This window comes from Chaetomium globosum, genomic scaffold (assembly GCF_000143365.1).
Source record: "Chaetomium globosum CBS 148.51 scaffold_5 genomic scaffold, whole genome shotgun sequence".
NCBI lineage: Eukaryota > Fungi > Ascomycota > Sordariomycetes > Sordariales > Chaetomiaceae > Chaetomium > Chaetomium globosum.
In genome coordinates this window covers 2833582-2850291 of record NT_165980.1, presented here as the reverse complement: position 1 = coordinate 2850291, position 16710 = coordinate 2833582, and the positions used below count along the sequence as shown (strand labels likewise).

General features: G+C 54.8%; 8 protein-coding genes and 1 non-coding gene across 9 annotated transcripts; 5 read left to right on the top strand and 4 right to left on the bottom strand.

The window, feature by feature from the left end:
- Window positions 1-312: 312 nt before the first annotated feature.
- On the top strand, window positions 313-1097 carry CHGG_07771 (uncharacterized protein; the record flags this gene model as incomplete). The annotated part of the gene is made up of 2 exons (XM_001225426.1): window positions 313-717; window positions 774-1097. The coding sequence occupies 2 exons, from the start codon at window positions 313-315 to the stop codon at window positions 1095-1097; spliced, it is 729 nt and encodes a 242-aa protein (XP_001225427.1).
- Window positions 1098-2181: 1084 nt separating this feature from the next.
- CHGG_07770 (uncharacterized protein) lies at window positions 2182-4437 on the bottom strand (the record flags this gene model as incomplete). Its single annotated transcript, XM_001225425.1, has 4 exons — window positions 2182-2334; window positions 2889-3253; window positions 3553-4055; window positions 4163-4437. 4 exons carry the CDS (start codon window positions 4435-4437, stop codon window positions 2182-2184), a joined length of 1296 nt encoding a protein of 431 aa, XP_001225426.1.
- A 523-nt stretch (window positions 4438-4960) lies between these two features.
- On the top strand, window positions 4961-6007 carry CHGG_07769 (uncharacterized protein; the record flags this gene model as incomplete). Its single annotated transcript, XM_001225424.1, has 1 exon — window positions 4961-6007. The coding sequence occupies one exon, from the start codon at window positions 4961-4963 to the stop codon at window positions 6005-6007; it is 1047 nt and encodes a 348-aa protein (XP_001225425.1).
- A 338-nt stretch (window positions 6008-6345) lies between these two features.
- CHGG_07768 (uncharacterized protein) lies at window positions 6346-6687 on the bottom strand (the record flags this gene model as incomplete). The annotated part of the gene is made up of 3 exons (XM_001225423.1): window positions 6346-6413; window positions 6489-6624; window positions 6685-6687. 3 exons carry the CDS (start codon window positions 6685-6687, stop codon window positions 6346-6348), a joined length of 207 nt encoding a protein of 68 aa, XP_001225424.1.
- Window positions 6688-7258: 571 nt separating this feature from the next.
- On the top strand, window positions 7259-7920 carry CHGG_07767 (uncharacterized protein; the record flags this gene model as incomplete). Its single annotated transcript, XM_001225422.1, has 3 exons — window positions 7259-7366; window positions 7463-7589; window positions 7748-7920. The coding sequence occupies 3 exons, from the start codon at window positions 7259-7261 to the stop codon at window positions 7918-7920; spliced, it is 408 nt and encodes a 135-aa protein (XP_001225423.1).
- Window positions 7921-8368: 448 nt separating this feature from the next.
- Window positions 8369-10335, bottom strand: CHGG_07766 (uncharacterized protein; the record flags this gene model as incomplete). The annotated part of the gene is made up of 2 exons (XM_001225421.1): window positions 8369-9051; window positions 9105-10335. The coding sequence occupies 2 exons, from the start codon at window positions 10333-10335 to the stop codon at window positions 8369-8371; spliced, it is 1914 nt and encodes a 637-aa protein (XP_001225422.1).
- Window positions 10336-11401: 1066 nt separating this feature from the next.
- Window positions 11402-12143, bottom strand: CHGG_07765 (uncharacterized protein; the record flags this gene model as incomplete). Its single annotated transcript, XM_001225420.1, has 5 exons — window positions 11402-11525; window positions 11574-11669; window positions 11723-11748; window positions 11804-12019; window positions 12090-12143. The coding sequence occupies 5 exons, from the start codon at window positions 12141-12143 to the stop codon at window positions 11402-11404; spliced, it is 516 nt and encodes a 171-aa protein (XP_001225421.1).
- Window positions 12144-12656: 513 nt separating this feature from the next.
- Window positions 12657-12730, top strand: CHGG_11289. Its single transcript has one exon. It is a non-coding gene; the product is annotated as a tRNA-Val (tRNA).
- A 350-nt stretch (window positions 12731-13080) lies between these two features.
- CHGG_07764 (uncharacterized protein) lies at window positions 13081-16105 on the top strand (the record flags this gene model as incomplete). Its single annotated transcript, XM_001225419.1, has 4 exons — window positions 13081-13279; window positions 13474-14192; window positions 14469-14557; window positions 14614-16105. 4 exons carry the CDS (start codon window positions 13081-13083, stop codon window positions 16103-16105), a joined length of 2499 nt encoding a protein of 832 aa, XP_001225420.1.
- Window positions 16106-16710: the final 605 nt, after the last annotated feature.

Here is a 16710-nt window from a genome sequence, read left to right as displayed (position 1 = left end):
GCTAGTGCCCAACTTTGTTATTGTTGTTTGGCGTCTGAATAAATAATACCTCATCTCACTGAGAACTCTATTTAGAAACTGAACCCTCAACAACTCCCAACTTCTATTTATTTAACTGCTGACTTGTTCCGCGACATTCTTTTATTTCACACTTACCGACCTCACCCATTTTGGTTGCTGAAAGTGACAGTTCGAATTGGTGGTTCTCAGGGCGTGGATCCAAGACTTGCCGTCTTCTCCTGACAAATCTTCTATCTTCCGTTCGCACAAATTCATTACCTCAACCGCATCAAACAACATCCCACATTCGCCATGTCGGAGGGACTGCCCAGCAGCCCGCTCTCCTCACCTCCGGAGAGCGTCGTTAACGTCCGCCTCGGCAGCCCGGTTAAGGATGATAAGGCATCGCCCGTCTCAAGCAACCATGTGGAATCAAAGGTTGAGACCGTCGCTGAAAACGTCGTAATCGCGAAGCAACCGACGGCCAGCCCCGAGAGGAAAGTGGAAGGGGAGAAGAAGCCGCTTTCTCACGACTCCGATGAGAGTGGCCAATCCAGCGTCCAAAAACGCAAGGCCAGCATTTCCAAGAATCCAGCTTCGACGAAGAAGCCCCGTCACGCCGCCCCCGCCGCGCGCAAATCTGCCCAGGATAAAAAATGGGAGGCGCCGTTTGTGTTCACAGACTCGAAATCCCCGCTCGTGAACGCGGATTTAAGAGTGAGTATTATCCTCACGCTTTTACGTCTCTCATAGCTGCTGACACCGATTATCAGGCCATTCTCCTGCACCCACTGGCTTGGGACATCCTCACTCCAGAGGAAAAGCAGGATGTGTTGGCCAAGTTCCCAGACGAGACCCATCTCCTGGATGTCGGCACTCAAGATGCTCGCCCAAACCCGGTCTCGCTGCGCAATGATGATAATTTTCGGTATGACTGCGCTCGCTACTGCGAGAATATTCAGCTTGGCCGGCACGACGAAGAGTGGTTGAGCCAGGCTTGGGTTGCTCACGAGAAGCACAAGCGGGGTGATTACGACCAGTTTCTTCGGGAGCGGTTTGAGGACGAGTGGGAAACCAAGCTGCCAGCCGAACACTAAAACCAAATATCCCGAGTCGGACGAGGGGTTGGAGCAGGAAGCGACAAAATCAAGCGAGGGATCCCCTCTCGATGCCGAAGGAAGTACAACACCCCGGCCAACGCGGCGGTCGACCCGATCACTTCAGTCCACCCCTAAAAACGACTCTCCTCGAGACACCCGCGATACCAAAATCCACAGTGTGGATACAAAAGGTAGCCAGGCTGAGGCTGCAAGCGGCGGCTCGGAATCACCTCGACCCATTGACTCGTCGGAAATGTTCTCAAATGACCCCCCCACAGCTTCAGAAGAGCAAAAAGCCTCCCCGTCCACTGTTCTTGCTCGATCCGATTAGAAGTCGGACGAGCCATCCGCAAAGGACGATGAAAGGGGAATTTCCAAAAGAGTGCGACAGCCGAAGAGACGGGGCCCGGAGGTGACGGTAAGACGATCGCCTCGAAAGGCCCGGGGGGGTAAATCTGGGACCATTAGGTCGGTATCCGACCCCGTTTCGCGATCTAAGGGGACGCTGGTCGTCGAGATTCCGCAATGCCGTCGGTCGCGGGAAAGCTTGTGATGTCATCCCTACGAGGGCTCATGCTACTTTTCCATTGTCATCCGTTTGGATCACCAACTGGCTAAACAATACAGTGCACGAGATGAATGAAAGCAACAGGATATTGCATTTTAAGAGGAAAGGATGCGGTTATGGGATTACCGCAGGAGTTGGTGTTGTCGGAATAGCATGTACGAGATACCCCTTTTGCCAGCATGACTGGACAATCGATGTGGGAGAACGGAAACCGCCATGGCCCGTAGACGGGTACCATGTAGGAAAATAAGAAAATCGAGCAGATTTAATACTTCGGCCTTTTCCAAGGGTTTCAAGTTGTTCCCTGGTGCGTTGCAGCAGCTTTTGATAGAGTGGGGGCTCCATTCATGCATGTTAGTGAAAATTACATACCAGACGCAAAAGCGATGACTCGAGCGCAATGATTTGTTCATCCCAACTCATCATACATAAATAACTTTACACTTCTGATAAACTCACGTTTACACTCCCCACCGGCCCATTCTCAACCATATAAGCGGGCATATTCATACTCTAAATCACCTTGCTTGGACCATGGCACCTTCTGCGCAGGCGCACAAACGGGCTCATAGCCTGTTGCTTTTTGAGAAGCTGCTCAACCTCCGAGACAGCGCCAGCCCGCTCACCCTCATCCTCGATACCTTGGAACAGAGCGCTGAGCCTCTTCTGCATGAATTTATGAGAAGGGCGAAGGTGAATTCAATTACCAAACCCGTCGTTTAAGGAAACTTCGCATTTAAGCATTGACTAACGCATCACAAGCTGGAACGTGCCAAAATTGTCTTCGTTTCCTTTGCAACAATAAAGAAGCCCGCCCTCGCCGACATCTTCATTAGAGCTCGCGGCAAGAGCCTCAAAGCGATCGCAGCGGAGATCACTTCACATGTAGCGCCCCCGCGGCCCGGCACCACCAAGGACACAACCCCTCCAACCCAGAGTACGTCTCCGCGCCCTTCCATCCCATCCCTCCTCACCCACAACCCCCAACCACCAACTAACCCCCCCATTTTCTTCTTCTTTCAGAAGCCCTCATCCTCCTCGACACGCTCAACCCCGCCTCCTCGCAAACCCCCACCCTCCTCCCCGCCTTCTTCGCCACCGCCATCCCCCCGACCGCCTCCCTCGTCGCCGTCTACCACACCGACGTCCCCACCTTCCTCAACCCAACTGAGCAACACCAGTACCAGTACCACCCCGACCCGCTCACCCTCCTAACCCACCTCGCCACCACCATCTTCCGCGTCGCCAACCTGCGCCAGGCCGTAGTGGCGCGGCGCGCGCGCGAGCGCAGCCTGGCCGCGCCCGAGTGGGGGCTGCGGGAGGGGCGCGAGGGCGTGTTGGTAGGGCTGCGGGAGTGGGAGGGGGGTATGGGTATGGGTGTGGGTGTGGTGGTGGAGATGGAGATGCGTAGGCGGAGTGTGCGGGCGATGGCGGAGAGTTTTGTGTTGAGTGTGCCGAGGGGGGGAAGTAGTGCAGGTGCTGCGGTAGTGGCGGTGATTATGGGGGATCATCCTGAGTTTAGCGGGGCCGTCTGCGGGAGATGACGGGGCAGGTGTGGAGGAGCAGATGCAAGCTTCAGTCTTAACTTCGGTTTGTCATCCAAAGCAGAGGATTGTATCATGAGCGGGTGTGTGCAGCAGAATTTTTATGAGCAGAGAGATGAAGGGATCGGGTAGAGCGGGAGAATTCTTGTATGACATGGAGAGCGATGACCATTTAGACGAGAAACATGATGAGATTTAGGGGGTGTTTTAAGCTGCCCTCAGAGCAGCAAGTATCATATGATTATCCTGCTACTACTCATGTTGGTTTCGCATAACCTGGGTATCAACGCTGACGATATACACCTCCTCCAATCATCCCCCGGCCTCGGCCATTACCTACTTGGAGCGAGAGGCCTTCTAAACCCCCCCTGGCGGTTCATATACTGCCTATACTCCGTCTTTTTCTCCTTCCTTACAGTCCCCACATTATTCCCTATCACCTTCTTATTCTTTGTGGTGCCGAACCCTCCGAACCCCATCATGGCAGCCATGTCGTCCAGACCGTCATCCTCAACCATGACATCCTCCTCTTCGTCCTCATCCATAGGTTCTGCGTCAAACCGCCCTCTGGGTTGGTGCCGGTCTCCGTCGTCGTGGTGTCGCTGCTGCTGCTGCTGCTCCTGGCTGTTTTCCCGTGTCGATGTGGACTGCTGTTGTGTTTCGGGGCCGTGGCTGCCGTCCCGGCCCTTGACCTTAAAGGAGACGGGTGCCGTCGGTGTAGAAGCGGCTGCGCTGCTCGGTTTTGAGCGTGTGGGGAGCTGCGGGTGTTCGTCACTGTCTAGATCTGGGCCTCGCCTAGGGCTGGCTACATGGCGCGGTGATTCTGTGGTGTTGCGACCGTCCCTATCGCGTCGCGGTTTGTCTAGAGAGTTACGACCGTTAGTGTCTGAAAACGTGTAAGGAATGGAGGGGGTAATACCTCGTTCTGAACGCTCCATATCACCTCTTACGCTCCTGTCCCCGCGCTCTCGTTGCGGTTCTGTCCGAATGTCCTCGCGCCGTCGGTGGTGGCCCCGGTCTCTTTCCTTTTCCCTTTCTCTGTCTCGGTTCGCATCTCGCGACGCGTAACCTCGATCGCGACCAGGAGAGCGGGAGCGGCGGCGGTTGCCTCGGTCTCGAGAGCGCGACCGATACCGCCGATGGTCTCTATCCCGATCTTTGTCCCTACCGTGATCACGGGTAGAGTTTTGGCGCCGGCTGTTATCGTCGCGCTCCCGACCTCCATCCCGATCACGCCGCCTGTCCCTACTATCGTACGAAGGCCTTTCGCCCCCACGGCGGGATTGCCCGTCTCGTCGGTCGGCCATGGTAATTGCGAGCGGTGAGGGAAGGGAATATGTGTTGATAGCCGAGAGACTAGACGGTGAAAGATGACGTCTGGTGGACAAAATTACAGGCGAGGTGCGGCTGAGATAAGGCGTGTGCAGGGTTGGAGCTGGCTGCGGGAAGGCCTGAAGCAGCGGGGAGTTGCAGCATGCATGAGCGGATGATAGGCAACACAGGGTTAGGGTTAATATATTGCTCGAATATTTTCCAAAGACCAGGCCCAAGCTCATTTTGACGTTTACGGCAGTTCGCAGAGCGCAACTTCCTTGCAACATCACGGTTGGGGCCACATAATTTATGGTAAATAAGTCTCTTCTTCAAAGCCTCTCTTGTTTCCTCAAGTATCGACCCTGCCCACTCGCCATCTACAACGTCAAGAACATCACATCAACCTCTCTCATATTCTCATCACTACCAGCAACATGGGCGAGAAATCAAAGAAAAAAACCAAAGAGCCCAAAGAAGAGGCTGATGTCACCACAATTTCGGCTGATGTCTATGTCAAGGAGAAAAAAAAGAAGTCCAAAAAGCCAAAGGGCGACAAATCGGATCTTCCAGAGGCAGACGCTCCCGTGACTGCCGGATTTGAGGAGCTGCCAGATACGCCTGCCAAGACTAAGAAGCGGAAGAATAAGGATGGCAAGCGCAAGCGGGAAGTGGCCGATGCGTTGATAGAGACTGTGACTCCGGTCGAGGCCGAGGAAGCTGAGGTGGAAGTTGAACCTCCTATGAAGAAGAAGAAGGACGGGAAGCTCGACGGTGATGGGAAGTCGGAGAAGAAGGAAAAGAAAAGGAAGAGCAAGGAACAGAAAGGAAAGGTGGTGGAGGGTGACCTTGCTGAGGAGGCCACAGCCGAAGAGTCTCAGGAGGCGGAAGTCGAAGACGGCAAGAAAAAGAAGAAGGACAAGAAGGAGAAGAAGTCCAAAAAGTCCAAGAAGGCTGCCGAGCCGACCGAGCCTCAAACTACTGAACCGACTGAGGAGGAACACGAGTCTGAGAAAAGGGAAAAGAAAAAGCGCAAGCTCAGGGACGAGGATGGGGATGAGGAAATGGCCGATATCGCCGCGGAGGAGACCCAGGCCGAGGAGAAGGACGAGGCTCCGGAGGGGAAGAAAAAGAAGGACAAGAAGGCGAAGAAGGAGAAGTCCAAGAAACGCAAGACGACAGACACACCGGCGGAGACTCCTGAGAAAGAGGCTCCGGCCCCCGCACCCACGACGGCCCCCAACGCAGATCTCACCGAACGGTGGAACGTCCATGGTCTTGGCGGCGGTGCCTCGCGCCAAAGCAAGTTCATGCGGCTCCTAGGTGGGAAGAAGCATGGCGTTGAAAGCGCAGGCGAAGCAAAGGACGGTCCCCGGAAGCGGTTCGATATTGGGCACGTCTCGCAGGAGCTCGAGAAACAGTTCGACGCCGGCATCCAAATGAAGTTTGGGGGCGGTGGTCAACGCAAAGGACTGGGTGCTTGAGGCGAAGCACAGAATATCGCTTTTTTCCGCTGCTAAGGGCTGTGAAAGACGCCATCCAGGTGTGAATGGCAAGTAGTTTAAACCCTACCGCCGCCGCCTGTAAATTGTCGGCAGAATGATATCCGCTAATAAAATCAAAGCCTCATTACTCCGAACAAGACCGAATGATGGTACATGTTTGTGGTCAATTGACTCGACCCCGAACTCAACCCAGTGTCAACGGGACCTCCCTGCCTCGCGCAAAGCTCTTGTCTGCTGAGCCGCGCGGTTGGCCCACGGCAATACGTTTCCGGCGTACCCTTCAGTTTATTAAGTGATTTATAGAGATATCCAACCGATCATCGGAGGAAGATGCGCGAGATGATTTCGAAAACAAGACCGCCGAAGACGACGAAACCGAGGAGGACTAGGGTTCATTAGGGTTAGTGGATGGTTGACCCCCCGGGTTCGATTGTGGTAGGAAAACAGGGAAAGTTCGTACTCAACCAGACTGGGGAAATAGGGGACTTGGGCACATCCTTGGTCCGCTTCTTGATCTGCTCCTCCGACTTGCCCATGCGCGCCTCGTTCCCCTTGGCGAACTTGAGGTTTGCCCTCCTTTGTTGCGGTGTTTGGGCCTGCGGGGGTGGTGTTAGTACAAGATCGGAATGCCTTAGGTTGGTGAATAACACCCGTACCATTGTGGAAGATGTATGTGGTGAAGATAGGAGGTGGGACGGGAAGCGTCGAGTATCGCGAATCCGGATGTGGCGAGCAATGAAGCGTTCGAAGTTGTTCAAGGAGTGAGCGCCAAAGGTTAGCAAGCCCAATTAATCGCGCTGTTCGTTCGGAGATTGGGGAATGCTTCGTCAAGTTGAGAATGGGAGAGTTTGAGTTTCGTTAGTTAATTCCCAAGAAATGGGACAGATTGCAAGCTCCCGCTTCTGGCCATCTGTCGTTGACGGCCCATGCAGCTGAGGTGGGCCGCCCACCTGGCCCCTTGCTCGTTTCGGCAAGTGGATAACAAGGGTGCCACGGGAATGCAGCGGATCATGGGCAGGCCAATGAGAAACCCGTTGGAATGTTGCAGATCACCGCGCTTGGCAATGCCTGCAGCCTTGTTCATCGGCGGGAATTGACTTCGAAGTTGATTTGACCGCAGTTGGAGCCTACCAGGACGGAATAAACCGCAAGACACGAAATACCGAATACCGACGGCATTGGAAGACAAACCGAGCACCCGCTCGCCTCATATCAGATCACAATCCCACGATGCTCCCTCCGTTTAGAACAGCCCTTGTCAAGGCATCATCCCGCCAAATCCCGTCTCTCACTCACCCCCAACTAAGACAATACTCCTCCAAACCACCATCACCAACCGTAAATCCCCCTCCCTTCCAACACCCTACCCCACCCCCTCAAAACGCCACCGAGGCCTGGGTCCCTTTTAACTAACCACGCTACACCCACTCACAGGGCGCCTTTTACAAGACCTTCACCCGGCCCGTAGCCAAGTGCGCCCTCCTGGCCGTGTTCGTCTACCAGCTCGTCTATTTCGGCTGGGCTAAGCTGGAGGCAGAGGATATCAAGGAAGAGAGGCAGGGTGAGTGAGGAGTCGGATCGGCCCGATGTCAGCTCTCTTTCTTAGCAGAGTTTTTTTTTCTTCCGTTACCCGTCCCCCCGTTGATCGTTCCCAATTCTGTTCCCTGTGCCCAGTTTGTCTCGTCCCGTGTCGTGCTTTGCTGACTTGAGCGGTACTAGCTGAGATTGTGAGACTAGAGGCGCAAGTTCGGGGGTTGGAGGCTGCTCGGATTGCTGCGGCGGCAAAGGCTAGCACTCCTGGGGCAGGAAGTGGTGAGGAGGGTGAGACTGTCGGGACTGGTAAAGGGGAGGGAAGTAAACCGACAGGGGGCTCTTGGTGGCCCTGGAAATAGCATCGCTGTGAATGAGGCGGGGTTTGGGTTTGGAGAGATGAGGAGTAAGGATAGTTGGCCGAAGCTTGTTGAAAAGTGACGGGAACGGGCACGATCGAGAACAGGGAAAAGACGGCAACGTATGGAATCGATCTGTATTATACACTCTGTAAACATTGACGGTACTTTATACAGATACCCTCGGATGATTCAAGGGCAACCAGCTGTGGCTACCACAGACCCTAGGATCGACCTAGTCGCCGTGACATCGACCTCCCGATGACTCTTAGCGTATCGAACCAAGTCTTACCCACCAGCCTCAAGTGTTTCGGTCTATGGTAACCCGACGCCCAACAACACCAAGCCAACCAACCCAGGAAGCCCCAACGCCAGGCCCAGCTAAAGGGGCCACAATGCCGCCCACCCATTCCCATGCCATTGATAACTAGCCCACACCCACGCACACTAATCATACGACCAACAGCCCGACTACCATCACCGCAACCATGACCCCCCAATTCACCACTGCTCTCCCACCCGCAGACGGGAAGTGCGCTGACCCCGGAAAATTACACGTCAGCCCCTTGGACGGATCATGCCTCTCATAGTTGCCCTTGAACCCCACCCCGCCGGGGAGGGGACAGCCGAACCCCAACGACGCCGGACAGCTCTGCACCAGCTTGTAGCAGAGGTCGTCGCACGGCAGGACCTCCTTGTACGGGCCCGGCTTGATCACGTCATCGATGCGCGGGTTGCGGCTGTTGGTGAAGGCCCTGCTATCCGGAAACGAGGCCAGGGTGGCCGCGTCGAGGGTCTCGCCGTCGGGGAACGGCTGGCGGACGGCGCGCGGCTGCAGGTAGTCTGCCGTGTTGGAGAAGTCCTCGCACCGCGGGATCGTGACGGAGCAGAGCCAGTCCTTGTACGCGGCGGCGCAGTCGCTGCAGTTGCGCGCGAGCGAGTACAGCTGGCTGGAGGGCGCCTCGCAGGCGACCTGGGCGAGGGACTTGTCGAAGTTGGCGTACACAGATGCGGCGTAGTTGTCGTAGAACTCGGCGAGCTGCGACGCGTTGCCGAATTTGGGGTTGCTGGGCACCGCGTAGGCGGTTTCGTCGCAGAAAGCGAGGTTGATGACCAACGCACAGTTGCCGTGGTCTAGTGGGTTCGTAAGTGGAAGATCAACGGAAATTATTGTGTGAGATGCCTACCGGACTTGGTGGTGAAGTTCATCTCCTTGAACACCAGAGGGCCTCTCTCAAACGCAGTCTGCCGCTTTCCCAATTTACCACCATCCGCGCCATCTACCGCCAAAATACCGATGTACGTCGCAGAGGAATTGAGCTCGCTGAAGAAAAACTGTTGCTTCGGTCGGCCATCCCCTCTCTTCGTCATGCTCGTGCTGACCGTACCCGTTTGCCGCTCGTCCTTGGTGGCCGCAATCTTTGCGTAGTTGTACAATCCACAGTACGAATACTTCAGGCCGTTGACGGCTCTGTCTTTTACATTATGCGCAAATAGCACGTATGGCGGTGCTTCCATGATCGCGTCCTCCTCCTCCGGGTCTCTTGAATCCACCAAATCGGGGGTCATTAGCAACGCTCCTTGCGAGTCGCTATCAACAAAAATCAAGTCGGGATCCTTCGTGTCGTAGGTGTAATAGTAACTGTCTGTCGACGCCGCAAGCCGGAGATTGTATGTGCCAGAGAACCTTTCCGATTCTGGGGCGTGTATTCCAATGTAAACCTCCCTGTTAGTGGTGATGTTGTACGTAACTGCCCCCTGGGTGAAATTCTTCACATGTTGAGTTTCCGGGTCCGCAAGAGGCCCGGGGGCCGTGTTGTCGGGGGACGTCGAAACGTAAAGCTTGAGTTGGGGCGGGTCTTCCGTTGCCTTTGAGGGATCGACCGGCTGCGGTTGGAGACAAGTATTCGCTGAGATGTACACCATTCGAGCTGCCTGTCGCTTCTCAATATCTTGACCCTGTTGTTCTCCGCCCTCTTCGTTCTCCACAGCACCGGCGCCAGCGCCAGCGTGTCCGTCCCCGGAGACACTCCGTTCCCGTCTCAGCTCCAACCGATCCCCCACGGCCCCCCGGTCGGATACGCGGGGCAGTAAAAAGACGAACGGCTGAGTCACCCCTTGATCCACGTTCATTGGGAGAGGCTCATCGTTCGTGAGTGTGATCAGGTCACGCGTCGCTCGTCCGAGAATGCTCCTATCAAAGGCTGAGAATTCGGCTTCATATGTCGTCGGGCCGAGCGGGCCAGGCCCCGCCAGGTCCGCTGCGGAGTCGAGACCATCAAAGATAACAGGCAATGCTTCGTTGAGCTCGGCGGCAAGGGCGAAGTTTGGCGGAAACAGGACGAGATAGAGCAGAATCAGCAGACAAGAGGCCACAAGTGAGGCTGCGAGCCGCGATTGCAACGGGCTGAGATGCATTGTGGAAATACGCCCCCGAGGGGGTCTGGAGACGTGGGAGTCGTCGATGGAGTTGTGAATCTGTTGTCGGTCGTTGAAGCGGTTGGCGTGCCGTCTCTGTTCCTGCCGATCGCACAGCCACGAAAGCCCCTGGCGCTGACCACTGAGAGGCCGCCGGTTTACGGCACCATACTCTTTGCCAGGCCCTGCCTTTTCCTTCTGAGGATCCACTCGTAACGCGGTTGGCGGGGGCAGATACCTGGTTGCTATAACCGGCCAAGGAGATTTCGCAAATTGATATTCCTCCGTTGGTGGTGAAGGCGTTTGGGAGGTGCACAAATGCGCTGTCGCGCTGAAGCAGCCGCAATCCGGATCGGCAAAGGGTTGCTGTTGTTGGTGGATCGTAAGGCCAATGGTGGCGGATACCCCTGCTTGGCAGCCACGCAAATGCAATCCTATGGCACCTTGTTGGAAGACCCGCCAAGACTTAAGAGGTGGCAATCCAATGTGCCAGAATTTATCGATGGGCTGGGCGAAAGTCCAAAACGGGATGGGTGTTTGCACATGAAACACCCACACCAACCTCTCCCTCCTGCTTCTGTAGGTGCAAAAATAGCACACAATTGTCCAGCGTGAAAGGTAGTTTGTTAAGATTGAGGCATGAAAACTGTTGCAAAATAGAGAGACAAAAAGGGACTCGCCTCTCGTTCTGCTGCGCTGAGTGATCGCCGTACAAATATCATCACATACAAATCCACGTCTACATATTCTAAAGCAACCAATCAATCACCGGCTATCCCAGATCCAAAGGAATCCCGCACCCGTATACACCCCTATTGACCCTTTCATTGACCGTTTCCCAAAGAAAATACCAGCAGGCAGGCCTGCCAACTTGTTCAAATAGACCCCGTTTCTGCCGTTGTCCGACTGCGTGCTCATGAACATCTGGATCGATGTCCCAACGTCAGAAAAGAAACCCGTGTTTCACGTGGAATCCCACCAATCCACGATCCTGGCTGGACCACATTCAGAGCTACGCGCTCTGTATTTTGACGGATGGGTCCAGTGTCAAGGACCTGAGCACCATTTACTCAGTGTGGAGGGAGTCGGCCTTCGCGCGGAGGCCGCTGGCGGTGGAGCCGGGAGCGTGGAAGTAACGTCCCAGAGCAGGAGCCAGGAACGAGCGGAAGATGATCTCGGCACCCCTAAAGCTACTGTTAGACTTGCATTGAGCTGGAACAGGACCAAGAGAGATTTACCTGAAGGCGGGAAGGGACAGCCACAGGAGAAAGACAAACTTGAAAGTGTAGTAGAAAGGGAACCAGTAGACAACGCTGACGAGGCTCTCAAGAACACTATCGACCAGTTAGCTTAGGTAGAAGGGTCGCCTGTTGTAGCAAGATCTTACGTGAAGAACGCAAACACAACCCAGTACTAAGAATATATTAGCACAAATTCCTCGCCCAACAGAGAGTTGTCGGCCACTCACGGTAAGCCATTGAGTATCGTCCGCCTTGCTCGTAGTGAAGAGAGCAGCAAGGGAAAAGTATCCGGGGATAACGAAGCCCGCAATGTTGGTCAGAAGCTGGCCGCCGAGGTTGAAGATGATCAGGAAGAGATAAAGTGCGCCCAAGCCAAGCACGCCATAGGCCTTGGGGATCGAGGTCTGCTTCTCGAGATTGTTGAGCACGGGGTACTTGGAGAGCTGCGGCACCGACCCAGTTAGCACAAAGCACATGTCGGTGAGGAAATCGGATCCGGCATTTGCTACATACCTCTTTATCAACCTGAGCAACAAGGTTCTGGACGCGGTCCTGAGGAGAAGACATGGCTGTGATGCGGAGCTGTAGCAAAAACTATGAAACGGTCTGGAGGCTGTTAGGAGCAGCTTTCAGTAGTTGTGGAGGAAATTGGTGCGCTGTTGTGGGCTCGGAACTGGAAGCTTTCGGCAGCTTCGGCGGGGAGCTGAGGACTTTTTGCTTGTACCAACAAAAAGAAAGGGATTGGGAGGTGAGGCAGGAGAAATCGTTCAACAACTTACAGCGTGAGGTAAATTGCGCAAGATGCTTGAGGAACAAAAACTTGAGCTGTTTTGGTGGGCGAGAATTGGTTGAAATAGTGAAGTTACAGAACCTCGGTGTGGGTGGGCAGGGGACAGGAGAGGTGTGAGGCAATGACGACTGCTACGTGTGCAAGAACCCCGGTCACTAGCTCCAACCCCCGGCAGTTCCTGTTTTTAGCCCATGACACAAACCGGAAAGGGGGCAAGTCACGTGACTATTTTCTTCACACAAGTGATGGAAAAGGTGAAACTTGAACATTGCACAGCAACGCCAAGCAAAGGTCCGATGGTGTAGTTGGTTATCACGTCAGTCTAACACACTGAAGGTCTCCAGTTCGAGCCTGGATCGGATCAGCTTATCTTTTGCTAGAATTTCCTTCACTTTTTGGCCATCTCAACATTGATACAGAGACAAGGGACATGTTGACGCCTTGCAGGATTTCTTTCTGGGCTTCAGCCACGCGACATACCCCTTGCTTTCTGTTCCCTAACCCTGAAGCTATCCATTGTTTACTTGGTGGCAAGAATGCTTCCAATAGCCATGTCATCATCCATTTGCGGTCTTCGCATCTTTGATGGTAGGCAATCCGAATATTGCAAAAGCGAACATCGCTTGGCCAGATTATGTCGCTTGTACGCAACCGGGCGAGATTGCGACGGCGCATAAAAACAAATCTCCAAGCTGTATGTTTTTGTTCTGAGCAATGAAGCTTGAATTGTCCCCCGTGCCGCACAAATCAAGCCAAGTCGAGCCAATCGAAGCGCGACGCTGGGTGAGGTGGGGCTCTTGGTGCGTGCGGGGAGCTTGTCCACAGGAGCGAAGCATTGCCCCGGGTACCGCCTCGATGTTTGTTGATTTCTTCCCTTTCTCCTCGAGACGAACAGCAGCTCTGATCTCGGCAGGTGTGTAGACAGCACAGCACCTTGCACCCCCGATCCCTTGCTCGTGCATTCACTAGTATTTCTGGGGACGGTGTATAATTTGCCAATCAGCAAATTTTCCTCCTCTTTGAGCGCGGGTGGCCTTCTCATTGTCGCAACACCCCGTCATCATCTTCTGTTTTGGTGACAGCAACGCAACTGTTTGTCCGCAACAGGAATGGCGATGGACTCGAGCCACGGTAAGGAGGCCGCATCCCTACCACCGCAGCGGACACCCCTCCTTCCATGCAGCGTCAATTCTATTCGACGTGCCTCGCCAGCACCGAATGTTCAAAATACTCATCGCTTCACAGATGCGCTAGCACTCGCCGCCAAGCCCAGGAAGCGGCCCCGGTCGCGAGGGTCGACGACGTCGATTCATAGTGCCACCACGCAAGCCAACGTGGAACACAGCTTCGCCGAGTCCGCAGACGTGTATTCGTCACAATGGCTACCCAACAGCGCCAGCCATGCGCGCGAGCTGCCAAACGGATCGACCCAGATGACGCCGGAGGACCTGTTGCTGGCGTCACAGCTGCAGGCGAGTCGCGACTTCGGACCCGACGCCACCATGAACGCGCCGATTCCAAACGTCTCTTTCCACCACCACAGCCACCACAGCCATAGTCTCAGTCGCCAGTCCCTCTCCGCCGAGTCCTTTGCCGGCAACACGAGCTTTGCGGACGATAGCCAGATGCTCGATCGGGAAGTACACGACGGCGACGACTCGTTCAATGGGATGGCCACGGCGACGAAGTCGGGTGCGCGTTCTAACGCCAATAACGAGATTGAGATGCGGCAGCTGTTCCAGACCAACAAGCATCGCAGCCTCGAGGATGTTTCCCACGAGCTGCTCGGAAATGACCGGGGGCCAAACTCTGAACGCGCGCGCCAGGTTTTTGCGATGCTCTGGTATGCCGCCGAATGCTGAAGCCTTCCGATGTGAACCCGCTAACGAGTCTGTAGGATCAATTTGGTGTGCTCGACGGGGAAAGGATCAGTACCAAGAGGGCGTGTTTATGCCAATTATGCGTCCCGGTGTGCCACCGAAAGGATCACCGTTTTGAACCCTGCGAGCTTCGGTAAGCTCGTACGGGTACTTTTCCCTGGCCTCAAGACACGGCGTTTGGGGGTTCGTGGAGAGTCGAAATACCACTATGTGAACTTTCAGTTGAGAGAAGAGCAACCCGACGTCCGCGATAGCCCCAGCCAAACTGCGGTGCCTTTGGGAGAGAACCCCTCTTTGTCACAAAGTTTCAAGTAAGTTGCTATCCGTTTGTTTGTCAATCATGCCACCTACTCACATGCGCCTTCAGCACGCTACCCGCCGCCAATTCTACATCTATGCGATCCGACAGAACTCCATTTTCCGCTCCTCCCATCACACACCAACCCGGACCGAGTATCGTACGATCGCGCGAGTTTCATCACAGTCTCTACAATCAACCAAAGGCGGTTGGCGTTGACCAGCTACAATCGACGATGGGCAAGACGCCCCAGGAGCTTCGCTTTTCGACCGAGACGGGGGAAACGTTCAAGCAGTCGGATCCGATTATTCTTCCCCGAATCGAAGCATACCTCCCAGACGGCACAGATCCTGATGCGGCCAAGTCCCTCGTGGCCCTCTATCGCTCTTATTGCACGTCTTTGGTCGAATGCATCCGCTACTGCAAGGAGAAGGCGTTCTTCCACCTCTTCACATCATTTCAGGGGACCCTCACCATGCCCGTACAGAAACTGTTCGCAAATCCGGCCATTGCTCCGTGGATCGAAGAATCTGATTTTGTCCTGTATCAGCGAATGATGCGCATTGTCTCGGGTCTCACCCTCCAGGTTGTACCCAAGCCTGTTCTCGACACGCTACGCAACATCTCGGAGCGGCTCGTACCCCATATCCGAGAGTCATTCCAAGGACAACCTCTCCACGTGGTGAGGGCCAAAGAGGGGCCGGCTACCATTTTTGCCGGGTTGCTCGACAGGGCACTACGGGTGAACCTCACTGCCCACGCCGCCGCAAACATGCTGTCAAACCCTGCAAATCGCGACCTAATGTACATGGAGTGGATCTCCATGGTAAACGTTAAGAAGCTGGCCGAGTGTATCCCATCACGCGGCATGGACGATGTCGTCAATCTTCTGCTCAATGAGATGCGCGATCTACTCAGCCCGGTCAACATCCCATGGGAGATGGAATGCTTGACGTCACAGGGTGATGTTGTTATACGGAACGGCAGGCCATCCCAGGATGGTGGTTTCGAAGAAGTGGACTCGTCTAACGTGCTGGATCGCTGGGTCAACTTGCTACGTTCCCTCCCGAGCCGGTTCCCATACGCGTCGGACACAGACCTTGTCTGGTGCGTTCAAAGGCTGAGCACGGCATTGATGAGGGACCTCACAATTGCGCAAGGGAAGAGTTTTGGGTCGTGGTGGGTGACAAAATGCTGGGTTGACGAGATGATTCAATTCATGGCAGAGCAGGGCGGCTTCTTGCAGCAGAAGTCGAGTCAAGCCCCGCTTGCAATTCCGAAGCGGCAATCGGCAAACCGAGAGCTGAGCCACCAAGGGTCTCGGTACAGCAGTGCCAGCGATGATTTTGGTATGTCGCGCATGCCGGAGCCACAACCAGACCGGGCACCGTTTCCTTCGGCGCCTGCCACCAACAGCCAACAAGCGACGCACGATGATAGCGGAATCGGCATCCGGACACCTGACGAGGAGTTGCCGGCTGACAAGTTCAGCCTCACGCCCGCAACGGCTCAGGAATTATTTGCCGGCACAGAGCTACAAGTCGAGTTGGGCGATATATAAGATTCATGGTCTTTGTGTTTGGTTGGCGTGAACCCCTTCGAGGCCGGGGTCCTCCTCGCCGAACTCGCTCGGAGAAAGAAAGAGATCAAAAGATGGGTTGAAGCCCCCCTGACGGTCGTTTTTGGGTGGGATGGGTGGACGCGAGTGCCCAAAACTTGGATGTTTGTGTCTTTTTTCGAGACTGTTTTACTAGGGAAGGTGTTGCGGAGTCACACAACCGGGAATTGTTTGTCCCCCGGAGTCACGATGGGACGATTGGGATGAAAGAGTTAACGGCATCATTGAGTCTGACGGCTATCAGACTTGAATGGGGTTTGGGTCATGTTGATTAATGTTTTCGATGTTGATGTCCGAGGCAAGGGGCGGTTGTTTGTGGTGCGCGTTGGATGACTAGGTTGCCAATTTGGCCCTCCACAGGGCGGCATGTACCGTATATACACTCAACAGCGATGTCTTTGTTTTCTTTTTCTCTTCACATTCGGTACGCCAAAGCAGACCCCTTTACCCACGCCGAACGGACACTGAGATGGTGAGATGGCGATCAACGATTCGGATCGTGTGAAAGTGCCCCTGTTGTTTTGATGTCCTGGTTGGTGCGTGGACGG